Genomic DNA, 15,763 nt, shown 5'->3' with positions numbered 1-15,763 from the left:
ACGGCTCATCTCCCAGCAGGAGATCTGATTAGTGCACCCTGCTGCTGCTGCTGCTGGTGCTGCTGTTGCTGCTGTTGCTGCTGTTGCTGCTGCTTTCACTTTTCCATCACTGCAGGAAAATACTTCCTTACTGTAAACAGATACACAGCTATATCCCTAAAGCTAAATAATAATAATAATAATAATAATAATAATAATAATAATAATAATAATAATAATAATAATAATACAGAAAAGGAGTGCACCAAGAACAGAGCCCTGTGGCATCGCTGGGCAAAGTCAGTCTCTGACAGGAACCAGGAGAGTTCTGGTAGGACAGATGGAACCGACCAAGGACTACGTCAGTGGTGATTTTGATGTGGGCAGTGTGTGGTATGAGGATTCCTCCTCCCAGAGGTTGGTCTTCACCTCTGTATCCTCCTGCTTTCACTTCTCTGGAGAATTTCATTTCCACATCAAAGCCCTGATGATCTGTTTTTGGATTTCTTTGGCCTCACAATGACTGCAGTTGTTTTTTCACACAAGACCAAACACTGCCTGGTTCTCTGCTCGGTTTTCCTTTGTTGTTTTTGTTCCCTCCTCTGCCTCCCCCGGTCCAGTCTGTTTTAATGCTTCTTTCTGCCCTCCCCTCTTTTTCTCATTATTGCCTTTTAACGAGGTGGGGCCATTAGCCTATCAGGAAGTCAGAGTGAATAAAGCTTTAAATTCAAAAGCCAATCCAGAGCTATAGTTGAAGCAGCAGCTTCATCCTACGTTTGGATTTGTTCTTCTTTTTAATTCATTCTGTTCTTGGGATTTCAAAGGAAATTCTCTCATTGACTTTTGTTGTGCTTTCATTAGCACAGCCTTGGTTGTTGTTGTTTTTAGCCGAACAAAAACTGAGGGCTCAGCGTCAGCGAGATTATCGATGGCTTCAGCCTCGAGGATCTACATCATACTCTGTGAAGTGGGCGACAGTAGCTGCTGTTATCGAATCGGAGCTGCTTCATTAAGTTGCCACATGACACTGTCTGACTCTAATGTGTCTCAGCTGAAGAAGATGGAGAGTCAGGGAGGAAGGGGAGAAAGATCTGCAGAGGAAAAGGATACAGGAAGGGCACAAGGAAGGGGATGAGGAATGTTAATAGGAGAATTAGTCAAAAAACAACACTTCAGGGAGGAGGCTGAAGAAGGAGGAGAGAGAAGGAGAACAGTGGTTAGTAAAAATGAACAACTGTTCATCATTTGTGTCAATTAGGGTTTAAACCAGAAAAATCCAAACAGTGGAATTGCACAATGCCCAGATGGTCAACACTCAAACAACAGCAACATAAAGATGGCCTCAGTTTTTTCCTGCTGGGCCTAATTTGAACCTTAAAAAAATTAAATTGAATTTCAATTGACAAATTGTTTTAAATAGATTATACATTTTGTTAGTAGTTTGGCATGGTTTAAAATGTAAATATAAGTTATTGAAAATATAAAGACATCCAACTACCTCTAAAGTTTTCCTTTGATTTCCATGTTGTTTATTTACGTAAGTTACGTAGGTTTTTATTCCCAACAGACTTGGCAGCTAACCAGCAGTCAAATACTTTGTACATTAGTTCATACTTGGCAAATTAAGTTGATTCTAATTCCAAGTATATTGAATAGGATCGGTGTCAAGAAATGGAGATGTTGCCATCTGGTGGTTTTCTTGTCCATTGCAGCCTTCTCATCTCTATCTCGGGTCAGACGTTTCTCATTAACTGAGCTGAAAACAAACTCACTAACAACAGTGTACGTTTATAACGGTAAGAATCTGGAGGCCTGGCTAGTTAACAACAGTCACAGCTGATTGGTCCGAGGACGCGTGACTGGCATCGCTGACTGACACTGAGACCTGATCTCTAGAGTCTTCAATGATCCTGTCCTGGAGGAACAACTGAAAAGAACCATCAACAACATGTTGTCATATTGGGAGACTTTCTGCAAATTGAAGGACGTGGTATGACACAGTGAGACATCCACGTCCACCAGGTCCCTCCCACCAGGTGAACTTTTCACTCTAAACTGACCACAGGTGTGAATGTGAGAATCTGACAGTAGAACATTCATGAAAGAATTCACCAATGTTGTCATTTCTTACATTCTGGAACTGAAGTGCATGTAACTTTTCACAGACTGTTCCTCAGTTCACTTTTTTTTATTACATTTTTATTCATCACAGCAAGAATTAATATAGCAGTACAGGCCACGTGAAAAAATGTACCAAGAACTTTCTCCTTTCCTCTTCCATCCACCAGAGTTGGCACCAAACAAGTTTAACAATGACATTCATGCCTGATATCAAAGTCATTCACACAAAGTCAAATCATTTTTCCACATCTCCGTTCACCCCACCTACGTCACTCAGATTATATTTTATGGCTTTAGACTATGGCAATCTGTTTTCTTCCCCTTTCTGTCCTCACAACCACACACACACACACACACACCCACATACATGTGGTACATTCTTCCAGGGGGCCTGTGACAGTAAAACAAGCAGAAACAAACAGCAGCAGGAGACAAAATACATCATATTAGCACTACGAGCTGAGAAAAACAAACAACAAAGAAAGAAAAAAAGTTCCGTTAAGACTATATTAATGTAAGCATGCGTGCTTGTAGGAGACGAGGGCTGACGAAGATGATCGGGACGAAACCTTCAAACATACGGGTTGAAAACCAAACCACTGAAACAAATTTTCAATCGGAAATGATTCTTATTTTTCAAACTACATTCTGCCTGAAGTTGAACTGGATTCCTGCGTCATCAGTTCCATCTACCAGAAACACAGCTTACATGAACATAAAGAAGGTACTCGTTACTGCGGTGGTTGTGTTGCATGTACTTTCACTCTGAGTGGTGAAACTTTAGTGAGTATATTTGCAGGATTTTTTCTTCTAAATAAACCACTATTCTATTTTTATACATATTTTACTCCATTACATTGATAGAATATTGAATACTGTAAATACATCTGTGTAACATGTGTCCATAGTCAGTATTACTGTGTCATGATGGGTTGTTTTTTCTCTGTTTACATGCATGTCTCTCTGAGAAAAGGAAGGAGACAGGACTGTGCTGTGATTGGTTGGGCCTGCAGGGCGTGGCTGTGACGTGCGCGCGCGCGCACACACACACACACACCTGTGGAAACAGGCAGCTTTGGGGGACTGTGGGCACCAGACAAACCCAGTCAGGCCTTTACACTGGAGGGTAGTGGACACCTCCACCTGGAGTTAACCTGGCAAACTACAAGCTGCTGACAAAAAAACAAGAGCGACACTTGGCCTTTGTCCTGAAATGGCGAGCAGAGCGAGAGCCCACCGCCCTCTTTGATGCAAACAATTTTGTTCAGCCTTTTAGAAGAGTTTTGTTATTTTGTATCCTAGCAAAATTCCTTGTCTTCATAGACAATAATTCTTTTTTATTATTCAAAATAAGATCTCAATATACACGATTCTCTCTTTTTTTGATTATATACAGAAGTGCAAAAATTCAACCTCTACTGCCCCCCCCCTCCACCCTCCCTGTCCTTTGCAGATCTCCTCCCTTGCTCTTAGTAGTCAGCTGAAGAAGGACCCTCCCTTCACCTCGTTCACCTGACGCCCTCTAACAACGGCCCTGATAAGTCATCAATATGCAGCTTGTTTTTCCAACATGGCCCGATTTCCAGGGAGAATAAAAATATTCAAACAATAGTTGCTATTTGAAATGGATACAGTAGAAAATAACGTCTTTACTCTAAACATCTAAGAACTAGATTTTTACAAGTCATGATTTTTTTATCTTATTTTACTAATTACAAACCTTACAATCATTAAAATATTACTTAGCGGACGGCGTTCGTCTCTCTCTCTCTCTCTCTCTCTGTTCTATTCTGTCATCACTCCGAGATATTCATATAAAACAACAAAGAACACATTCAGACCAGGGAAATTCAAATAAATGGTGATAAAATGAACAGCTCAGGAACTTCAACATCATGTTCATGTTTTCGACCTCATGTTCATCAGCAGACAGAGAAATAACTAACGTTGTTAAAGGACATCCCACCATAAAGATAAGAAACCACTGAGGAAAAGTGACAGTGAAATAGTGCTGGGTGGTTTTGAGTGTGTGTCTTTCTGATATAGCTATACCTGTGGGGACAGGTAAACTATACTACAGTAGTGGGGACATTTACAGGTCCTCTCAGGTTGAAGATGTAGGACAGAGTTCAGGAACAGAACTAGGGTCAGATTAGAGTTGGGATTAGGATTAAGATCAGTCTTGAACATTTCCAGGGCTGGGGAATAGATGTCTATGTGAGGTACAAACATGACACAAACAAGTGTGCGTGCATGTGTGAGACCATGAACATGTGGACCAGGCAGCTGGATGATATCAATGGTGTGTCGTATTGTGCCAACCCCACGGTACATTCTAAGGCTTTGGATGAGAAATACAATCGTTTACACTGTAGATTCTTGCCCCAATCCCTGAAACGCCTGAAGCCCCAAAACAACAACACAAGAACAAAAATATTACAGATCTACTCCAAACTATACGTTCTGTTTTGGACATGTTTACATCCAGATCTTTTTTAAAAATTCTTACAACAAAATCTACAACAGTAAAGACTTTGGCCGACTCTCAAACAGTTTTCAGGTAGATGTTTTCAACACACAAACACAAGTGTGTGCCACAATACACACACACACACACACACACACATATATAACTGTCCAAGCTGACCCAATGTAAGCATTGAACATAAGACTGAACACACAAACATTCGTACAAATGAAACGTCTTCACACGCAGCATAAGAAAATAGACACGGTCTTCTGGGTGGTGGGATATCACAGTTCACCACTAGGGGGAGTGCCAGTGGTGGCGTAACAGGTCATGTTCAGTTTAAGCCCAGTTAGTTAAATATAAACTTTGTTCTCTGTTCCTCCTCACAGGAACCTGATACCAGGTTCTCCAGTGGTTCTCCTACTAAAGACTGTTTTTTTTATTTTTTATTGGTACATTTATCCAATCAGCATCTAGCCAAAGATGAATCTATGGAGTGCTGCCCCATCGAAGGCCACGGTAGCTCATACTGTAAGGGAAAATCTTTTACTTAACGTGGAAGAATATCAGTATTGAGTTCATATTTCCAATCTCCTCAACACAGACGTTGATGCCAAACAGACGTGGACTTGAATTCAATGAATTCAAATGAAGAAGTTTAGTTGCCTTCTGAGGAAATCTCAATCACACAGTTTAAAGTGATGTTTTGGACCCTGACCGTCCGCTCCATAAAGTCTAAATTGATTTTCATTCAAATTTCAAATCCATGTGAACGTCGTCAGCACTGGGAGGGTCTTTGGTGTCTTTAGACCACTGGTCCAACCCATAGACCGCAGAACTGCATCAGACGTGGGTTGTGGTTGTGGGCTCAGACTCTCACCTGGTTCTGGTTCTGTTAACTTTTGCCTAGTTAACAGCTAGTTGGCCCATGACAACCTGGTGACAAGTGATGTGGCCAGGTTTTCATGAGACACTTCATCGGTCAGTCATGCTCATTAATCATGCCCCCCCCACTTGTGTTTTTGACCATTGATCTATAAAACAGGACCAGGACTAGGACCAGGACCATGTGATCCAGGACATTGGACGGTTATAAAAGATGTTCTAAATGAAAAGAGGTTGACTGCAGTCGTCCTCTGTCTTATAAACCATCGATGGTCTGGTCCTAACAGTCAGTGGACTAAATGGTCAGTGAGAGGTCAGCGTCTGCACAGGTCTAACTATTCATTAAGTCAATGGAACTCATTCACTCAGGGGGAAGTCGTCTGATCACATGATGTGACGCAGGACACTGTCTATAAAAACACACTAACTAACTAACTAACTAACTAACTAACTAACCAACTAACTGACCAGGTTAAAGGGAATTCGAGTCAGTCACTCAGGTCTAGTTCCATTCATGTTCCTTGAGATGATGGTACTTGACAGGTAGGATCTGCCAGTTCAAAGACACCATGGTAGGAGACGAGAGCTGAAACAACGACCACACACACATTCAGTTGCCATGTAGACTCTGAGTGCACTCGTGTCATGTCCCTTATCATTGGTTTAAAAAATCAAGTGTGCATGCATATGTGGTTCAGGCAGATTTTTTTTTTGTTTGTTTTTGTTTTTTAACCCTAACTGAAGTACAAAGGTGCACCTGTGAACTAATAAACATATCAAAGGTCAAAACAAACAAACAAAGACCATAAATCATCAGTCGTGTTCAACAGACCAACCAATCCAGCAGTCTGTGTTTCAAACGGCTGCGTCACACATTCACGTCATTGTCACATTCAGAGTGTGTCTGGTGGATGCGGGTTGGCGGCCTCTTCTGGGTGAAAGGTGAAGGTCTGTGTGAAAATGGTCTTTTCTGTCTGTGGACCAGTGTCCATGAAAAACACAGGGAGAAAAACTACAGACACTTGGTGTCGACTGTTAACATGCAGATTTATTCCAAACCACCACAGTCTCTTTTTGGTTCTCCTGTTCTGTTCTCTTCTGTCCTGGACGTCACTGAGACGAAGGCTGTTCATCCTGGGCTGGACACCAGCACACACTCCACTTCAGTCTGAAAGAAGAACAACAACATGCAGTAAGAACACTGGCTTGTTGTGAACATGTGTATTTTGTCAGTCCTGCTTCAGGGTCTTTTTCAACTTCAGTAATTCTGAGTTTTCTTAAAAAGCTCAATCAAAATAGGTGTATTTTGTCTTAAATCATGATCATTTGAATGATGAAAAAAGGGAAAGAGGAGACGGCAGAGATTTGTTTATGTTGCGAGTGTTGGTGTTAAAGCAGAGGAAGCCAGAAGAAGAAGAAGGCAGAAAGTATGTAGTCAACCCATCAGCCATTCCAAAGTATAAAGTGTTCAACAACAGGGATGCTAACCCGTCTGTTCTCTTGTTCATATTTTCCTTCTCTTTTGCAGTGGACCACATTTCCTTTTTGTGGTGGAAAACAGTGATGAAAACTAAAAGGCTGCAGAACTGTCTTCAAAAGAGGTGAAGAAGATCAGGGAGGTGTGGGCGTTACTGCTGCAGCGTTAGCTTAGCATCGTCAATATCATCCAGAGAACTACCACAATGGCCGACAGGAAACTTACTACAGTGATTACTGTTGAATCTACAGTCAACAAATCAATGGCAACTTTTCGCTGCTTTTTCTTAAGTACAACTGTGTGTGTGTGTGTGTGAGTACATACTGTTCTGACTGAGTCTCCTACATCTGGGTCACATACTTGTGACTAGTCAGATGGTCGGCAGATATTATTGGAATCTGATTGAGAAGCAGAAGGTGAGGAAAGTGGGAGAGAGAGAGAGAGAGAGTGGGGGAGAGAGACATTGGTTGAAATGAGATCAAACAGCACGTCTTTCATCATCAGAACTAAAGATACGGCTGTTTAGGAAGAACACAGAGATCAGAGATGGGCTTCATGCATTTTTCATTATGAGCTGCAGACAATTTGAAAGTCAGGCTAAGAAGCAGTGAAGGAAAGAAGCAAACCTGATTGGCTGATGCAGTTGCAAAGGGAACACTTGTGGCAGATGAGGTGGCTGCAGACACAGTGGCTGGAGAAGCACCGTGCATCATGGGTACTTGGAGGGGAAAAACCAGAGCAGATTGAAGTTTTTGTTTTTCTTTATTCTCTGCCTCAAAGGCTGCACAACAAAACACGTGACTGCAGAATGGATGAAGTATTTAATCAGATTCTAACACAGAATTATTTACTACTCTGTTCTTTAACTTATAGACGAGTCTTGGTCACCTGAAGATTACAGATAAAGACTAACTCTACTTCTACAGTTACAGCTCAGACAGCTACATCTTTTTTCTGTGTCCATCCATGGTTTAGCAACAGTGTGCTAACAAACCTAAAAAAAATCTGCTGCAAAAAACAACATTTTTATTAATGTAATTCTTATTTGGAGAAAACAAAATGAAGGAGAAAACTTTTTTCTTCTTGACAATGTATTATTCTTTTTAATTTTCTTTAAAAAAAAAACTGTCAAAAACTGTCAGCGCTTTGCCATATAACAAAAAAGAGTTCAGGTTTCTATGTCATCTTCAACCAAACTACAACTGGATTAGGTTAGTGTCAAGTGGATTAGTGCTCGGGATAATCTGAACTGCATCAAGCGTTAGTTGACGCACAGAGCAGGATGACAAAATAAAAGACAACACAGAGAAAAGATCAAAAACTCCTTATTAATTCACAACTCAGGTTTTAACCTTTATCTGGGTGAAACTAGATTAACAGAAAGACTATCTTCATATTTAAAGTTAAAAATCCCCTCAAGCAGAACAAGCTCACACTCTACAGTGAGTTGGATTAAGCACATGTGACTATGGCAACATTCAAACTGCAGGTCTCAAAGCTCAGAAAATTGTACAAATTTAAAAGCAACCAATCAGACTCCAGGCTGAACAGTCTACGTCCTCAAATGACCCCTGTATATGTATAAATATAAATATATAGATATATATGTATATACAGCAGATGTCACTTCCTGCCACACTGCCAACAGACCATTCAGACTGAAGTCTGTTGAATACCATCAGATGTATCTGATGCAGGACGACTTCTAAAGGTCACAGGGGTCAGAGTGAATCTGACGTCTGCTGTTCAGACTGACATGAGAACATCTGATGTGGGTCATGTTCGCCTGCAGTGTGAACACAGTCCAAAGAATCATCAGGAAGAAAAAGCTGGCACCTACCAACACTTGTTGCAGGTGTCATGCACAATATGGAGCCTGTCCATCATGCATTGCAACAGGGGGTGGAGCCAAAAGGAAGAAGAAATCAGGAAAACTCATTACATTACATCATCACATACATCCTTACATTTAAGAACAACTGTTAATTCTATTAACTTTAATACAAATGTTAGTGTTAACAATGATCACAAAGACACTTTCCTGACTTTATAACCACTGCACAGCAGAAAAAAGAGACCAGTGGCAGCAGTGAGTGGAAGATATTTTAACAACCACAGCTGTTTGTTTCTGCTGCTGCACCTATGAATGACCTGCTCTGAAAACTCCATGGTTTGTTTTGCATTGACCTGACAGTCACACGGTGTGCATCACTGGAGGACCTCACACGTGGGATTCGATGGCAGGTTATTTTTAGGCCGTCAGACGAGTGAATATGGGACACGGTGTAAGACGACTCTGTAGATAAATCACAGGGGCTGCAACAAGTGGTGGGAATAAATGTGTGTGTTGTATTTTAACCTAATTTCCATTGATGAAAGTCCCTGAACAAAACAGTTCTCTCCAAATGGTGACGTCTGAAAGTCATCCTAACGACGCAGGATGAGAACAATGACAAGTTGATGAAAACAGTTGCTGATTATCCAGTTCATGATGTTATTTCGTCTCATGATAATGAAAATAATAATAAGCCGCTGCGGTGATTTATGACACCCTGGGCTGTGTCTGACAGGCTGACCTTGCTGCTGAGATTTAATAAAGTCTGATTAAAACGAAAGTCCTTAACGTGATGCTCCTCATTTTAGCTGATGGACCAGACACAATTTTGTGCATCTTTTATATTAATCAGTGAATCTCAATCGTAAATTTGTAGAACTTTTTCAAGCTGCTCTGCCAAAACAACAAGCTCTGAGTAAAAATATGGATAAGTGAGCAGTAATTCTGAGAGTGACAAGGTTGAAAAAAGGACAGAAGTATTAAAATTTGGATGAAAATTAACAGCTGCAGACAAGTGCCTGCCTGTGGTCCAGAGGGATGTTTTATTTATCTATAAAATGTCCTGCTTCTTGGTTTGGAATTAGTGGTAGATGATGGATGGTTCTGTATAAATAACACTAAAAATAAAAATACTGGTTAAAATAAATTAAAATGTTTCAAATTCAATATAAACAAAACAATAAATTTTGTTACATAAGTTGAAAAGAATAAATAAAGAGTCAAACATGAACCTTTCAGCCAGAGCTATACCAGACAAATACTGTACTGTGATAGAGTTATTATATTTTTTTCAGAGAAATACTGAAGATTACACACAGAAATTCAACAACCTACAGATTCATGCCATGACCACTTGTGTGTGTATTTTTTTTTTCCTCAGCCATTCATAGGTGTTGTAAAATCCCAACAGCAGGGTGGGGGCGCTGCAGTGACTGCAGGAGGCCAAGTCTCACCTGATGGAATGAAGGCCGTCTGCTGCTGAAACTGCATGTTGGCCAGGGCCTGTTGGTACTGGAATACACCAGCATTGAACATAGTGGTGGCACCATTGGCTTTTTCTAGTGCAGGTCTCTTTGGTAAAGGAGGCAGCACAGGAGGGAGTCCCTGATGAGGAGATGACACCAAAATATGGGGCGGGAGGATCAGGAGATGGCAGCAGTGTTCAAGACAAAGAGAAAAAAAAGATTCATTAGCAGAGTTTGTTGATATCCAAAAAAAATAAAAAAATAATAATCAAATCAAATCAAATCATGGGAACTCTGGCAAACAGGCAGTGGATCAGAGTAGCCGTGAAGTGGAGCCAGTTGATAAAGTGTCAACAAAACATTCCTTGGCTCAGTCGCATTAGCCTATAATATCATTTTAAAGTGCAGCTCAATAAATAATTACCAACAGGAATGAAGCTGTTAGAAGAAGCTGCACTGCCCAGGAGGTTTGAAAGTGCCAACAATAAATAAATCATTAAATAATTATGTAACTGTGTTATTCATTCATTAATTAAAATACTAATTTTACATATCATGTAAAAATGGATATACAATTATTATTATTATTAGAATTATTCATAACTGTCAAACTAGCCCATGAAAGTCTGTGGGCGGGGCTAAAGCTAGTCATGTCTGATCGGTTGGAATGCAGTGGTACTGACAATAAGACCAGTACATGCTCATGAACTGACTCTCTCTGCTGGTATGAAAGAGACCACCTTTACTGCAACTCATCAATGTGGATTTGTGTGAAATAAATAGTTTAAAGATGACAAGGTGACATTTAATAATGTTCAACGTCTGTACTGGCTGCTGCTGCTAATGCAGCTAAGACTGCTTCACACTCACACAGTACTACTTTATTAAGTATACAGTGCAACAGTACAGCTGGTGGAATGTTGTTGTCCTGTGGCAGAGTAAAAACATCCACACCAGTGAACATGTGTCAGGTTAGCGTTGCTTTTAGCTCACAGGCTAATTGTTCCCGCCAAAGCTGAATTATTTGACCAATAAATAACTGCGTTATCATATATAACTGTGTTATAATTCTGACAGCAGTGTATGTAGGTCTGGACCTGCTCTGTTCTTCTGTACCTACCATGGCCGCAGCAGCTGCAGCCTGGTTGACCTGGTGTTGGGCAGCCTTGATTTTGGCCTGCAGGTGAACGGGGGGGTGGAAATACTTGCACTTGTCCCTGGAGCAGCGGCCTTTGATGTAGTCCATACACACGGTGACTGTGTTGTCGTTGGTGTCAATCATAGTGCTGTCTGCAGGGTGGGCGAAGCGACAGTCGTTCTCCCCACGAGTACAGTTTCCCCGCTGGTATTCCCGACATACCTTTGGTACAAACACACGCACCACATGAATTTTCTTTTTTTAAAAACACACACCTGCAAATGCACAGAGAACATAAACGCTGAGAACATCCTCAAGTGACTGTGCACTCTGTCTCCACAGCTGATGAATGGTTCAGTCCCTGCAGTGGTTCCTAGAACACAGGGGCAGAAACGACCAATCTTCACACCACGCCTGGTCATTATCGTTGATTGATAAGCAGAACAGACTTTAAACAATGTTTACAGACACATCCATCAAACCAACCCTGAACATTATTCAAATAAGATGTGGCGATGTCTCTCTAAGACAGAAGGGGGCAGCAGCTGTGCACAAACAGTGCACACTAAGCCGATAAGAGAGGTCCATGGGACCTTGTTTTATTTACGTTTCCAGACAAAACCAGACATTTTAGATTACAATTACCTTTAATAAATAAATAAATACAATATATAAATATCAAACAAGTGGCCACATGTATTACATCAGACATGGCAAAGAACTGAGTTAGCCCCAGACATTACTACTGTGTCAGATTTGCTTGAACATTTGTCATAAAACGCAATAATTTTGGTAGAAAAGAAACGAATTGGACAACGTCACTTTGAAGTTAGCAAAAATAAAAATTTGCTAATTTAGGATTAATTAAAACATTTGGTCATATTTAGTTTAAACATTTACCCAGAAATATGAATTGATATTTAACATGAAAAAAAAAAAAAAAAACAGAACTAAAGATACATTTGTTAAAGGTATTTCAGGTAGTCACTATCTACACTATCTCTGAACCCTTTTGCAAAGTCATGGAGGGGCCTGAACTATTGCCCCATGTCTTGGGGTGAGGGCAGGTTTCTTCTCCAGTCCATCGTAAACAACCATTCACACTCACAAACAACAACCGATCCACCGCGATTTCAGCTGGAAACTGTTCTGACAACAGACAACTTATGTAACCTTATTTTGTTCCCTCATTCAAACATGTTCCCAAGGATTCAGTTTCTACTGATTCTTGTCTTGACAAAGTGATGCATCACTGTTCTCAAACACACACACACACACACACTCACACACACACACACACACACCGCTGTCCACAGCCACAGCTGCCTGTGTTCAGCTGTACACAGATTGATTCCTGTCCTGTGATTTCATGGTTTCCTGTATCGATCTCTCAGTTATTATGATACAACAGAGCATTTACCAAATGTCTGTTTGCCACTGTCTGCATGCATGAAGGCTTTGATTTGTGACGGAGCTGTTAGCAGACAGAAAGGCCACCGGTGCGGTTATCTACCAACCACTGCTGCTCAGCCTCCTGGAATGACAGCTCATCATCCATCCAATCAGTGGATCAGTGATGGGGGGAGAACTGTGTCTCCCTCTCTGTCTCACATCTCTCTGCCATGCACTTAAATCAACTTTTATTCATTTTCCATCTTCCACAGAACCTTATTCTCAGCCACATCTTTGCTAAAACAACATTTCCTTCACTGACAGACATGAAGAACACTTGAATCTAACAGACTGTATATCAACTAGAAATGGTCGTTAGTTGGTAACAACCATTTATTCATGAACTCATTCATGAAAAATAATCAACCTCCACTGCTGCTACTAGTCTAAAAAACAAACCAGGAAGCTCTGTTGTCAGGCAGACGTTAGAGAAACAGGTGAGGGAGGGAGGAGCAGTCGATGAAGGACAGAGATTGAGATCAGATGACAATGAAATTGTGGAAACTGGGTCTGTCACTCTGAACTGTAGTAAACAGCACTTTAGAGAGTCACAGGAGCAGAGAGAGAGAGAGAGAGAGAGAGAGAGATGGTAGTGTTTACATGGACAAACAAATAAATGGCCTGTTAATTACATCTCTGTCCCTATGGTAACCATCCCAGTGGGACATGAACATCAGCGCTCCTGAAGGTAATCGTCATGTGACATGACGTATGCTGAGATGCAGCAGAGCTGCTCCACAGAGTGAGAGGCAGGAAAAGTATTTCTCTGGAAAAACACTCTTGAGATTTGTCTTGACTAAAATAGGAATTTCTCTGAGCCTCCAGGAGAAACGGTGGGTTTCGTGTCTTCAGGCTGCAATGTCATACAGCCCCAAGAATTCTTGCAATGTTTGTCTGAGCTACACACTAAAGAGTAAAACACTTTGTTTCTCTGGGATATTTTTAACAAACCTAGTTCCTCAGGAATTAGGCTAGGCTATAAATACTTCAATCTAAAAGCTTCGCCGATGCACACAGGCCATGTTGGCCACGGAGAACCATTCTAGAAGATGAGTTCAAAGGGAATGAACAGATTCAGAACAACTCAACCAAATAATCCATTGTCTCAATTGATATATGCATAGTTTTTGTGTTTACCAAATAATATTCCCAATTTCAGGTGCACAACACACTCCAGCCTGTAGGTGGCAGAAGTTTGTTTGCCAGCCAGAAAAAGAGGCAAAGGCCAAAGTTGTATGTGCTGTGTTGGTACAGACACCAGAGCTAACATTAGCTACAACAGTCCTGATACAGACACCAGAGCTAACGTTAGCTACAATAGTCCTGGTACAGACACCAGCGCTAAAATTAGCTACAACAGTCCTGATACAGACACCAGAGCTAACATTAGCTACAACAGTACTGGTACAGACACCAGAGCTAACGTTAGCTACAATAGTCCTGGTACAGACACCAGCGCTAACATTAGCTACAACAGTACTGGTACAGACACCAGAGCTAACATTAGCTCCAACAGTCCTGGTACAGACACCAGAGCTAACGTTAGCTACAACAGGCCTGGTACAGACACCAGAGCTAACATTAGCTACAACGGTCCTGGTACAGACACCAGAGCTAATGTTAACACAGACAAAACCATAAACAGTTTTATTCTTTAACTTGACCCCGAGGTCTATTACTCCATTGTCAAACAAAATTAATTTAAATGCAATAACTTTTCTTCTTCATTGAGTCAAATATTTCCATTTAAAACAAATTATTCCAATTAATTGCAAAGCCCTCCAAAAGCATAATTATTTATTTAAATTGCGTCCACTAGTGACTCATCTCCATGTCAACTCTAACGTCTATAACTTTTTCTCACGACTTGTTGTTTATCTTTGAAATTCCACCCCTTCTGCCCCCTGTGCCTCCTGTGGTTCAGACCCCGGCCCTGAGAACCAGAGCAGGTCTACAGATTGATTCTCTGCCTCCCTCTCCTCCATCTGTAGTTCCTTGTCACCAACCCCCTCCCTCACACCTCATGTCGTCGACTTGTTAATCGAACCAGGGGGCTTTGGCCGGCCTGCCTGCGTTTATTACCTATCTATCCAATGTTACATTTTAAATGTAATCTTCCTAATGTTCCAGCACGCCTCCTGTCTGCCTCCAACGATTACCCCATTATTCTGCTGCCATGCGGTTCCCGGGTGGAGCTTCATAATGGATGAGATCGACTTACTGTCCAATTAATGATTATCTGAACACAGCTTCAGCGGCAGCAGCCACTCGTCAGCTTTCATGACCAATTGTTTTCATAAATGAATTAAAGATTTTTCTGGAAATTACAGGATGGCTGAGGGTTGAAACAAACAACGTTTTCTCACAGTGGCCATCGACAGGCTGCAGCATCGACAGCTGTAATGTTTGTTGAAATAGTTTAATGTCTTTGCTTAAGTCAGGGTAATGACTCTATTATGGTAATGGTGTGGAGTTTACTCCTCACTGTATTTTCTAGACGCATAATTAAAGTCACACAGAGTGTGTACAGGAACATAGGCCTTCCATAACCAGAGAGAGAGTCACAGGCCAAAGTTCAGAGCGGTGAGTGTTTACTGGCAGTTAAAGAGGTTTATCTTTTATTTTTAATATGTGACAAATATGAAACAGAAAGGACGCTATTCATGAATAAACAAAAGGAAAAAGATGAACTCCGTGTGATGACCATAAAGGAAGTTTGACACAGAATTTCTTTATATGCTGTAGCATCATCTTTGGCACTTGAATCTGCCCTACATCAACAGAACCCTTCTATACCAATTATAAAAATACAAAAGACACTTTTAATAAAACACAGTTTTCTACATACAGAAATGTCATCGCTGTATCATGGTTGTATTTCCCAAAGTTATAACAGCAGCACAACATCCCCTTTAATTTAGAGTGTGGTTAAAACACACAC

At 40.9% G+C, this 15,763-nt stretch overlaps 1 protein-coding gene across 8 annotated transcripts in view; it reads right to left on the bottom strand.

Annotated features, from left to right (window-relative positions):
* Positions 1-3,790: 3,790 nt before the first annotated feature.
* The window catches only part of LOC103378106 (muscleblind-like protein 1), a 43,721-nt gene continuing 31,748 nt past the window's right edge, over positions 3,791-15,763 (bottom strand). For 3 of the 8 annotated variants that reach the window (XM_008309186.3, XM_025054985.1, XM_008309187.3), the window contains exons 5-10: positions 11,353-11,592; positions 10,221-10,371; positions 8,773-8,808; positions 7,559-7,650; positions 7,257-7,330; positions 3,791-6,623 (exon numbers count right to left, since the gene is read on the bottom strand). In XM_008309186.3, the coding sequence (XP_008307408.1) occupies positions 7,274-7,330; positions 7,559-7,650; positions 8,773-8,808; positions 10,221-10,371; positions 11,353-11,592 (576 nt within the window). In that variant the 3' untranslated portion in view covers positions 3,791-6,623; positions 7,257-7,273. The remainder of the gene's footprint in view (positions 6,624-7,256; positions 7,331-7,558; positions 7,651-8,772; positions 8,809-10,220; positions 10,372-11,352; positions 11,593-15,763) is intronic. The other 5 variants (XM_025054988.1, XM_025054990.1, XM_025054986.1 and 2 more) reach the window with 5 other exon arrangements.

Source organism: Cynoglossus semilaevis, chromosome 4, assembly GCF_000523025.1.
Source record: "Cynoglossus semilaevis isolate Cse_v1.0 chromosome 4, Cse_v1.0, whole genome shotgun sequence".
Taxonomy (NCBI): Eukaryota; Metazoa; Chordata; class Actinopteri; order Pleuronectiformes; family Cynoglossidae; genus Cynoglossus; species Cynoglossus semilaevis.
Note: the sequence above shows the minus strand (reverse complement) of the source record. Positions and strands in the feature narration are given on the sequence as shown.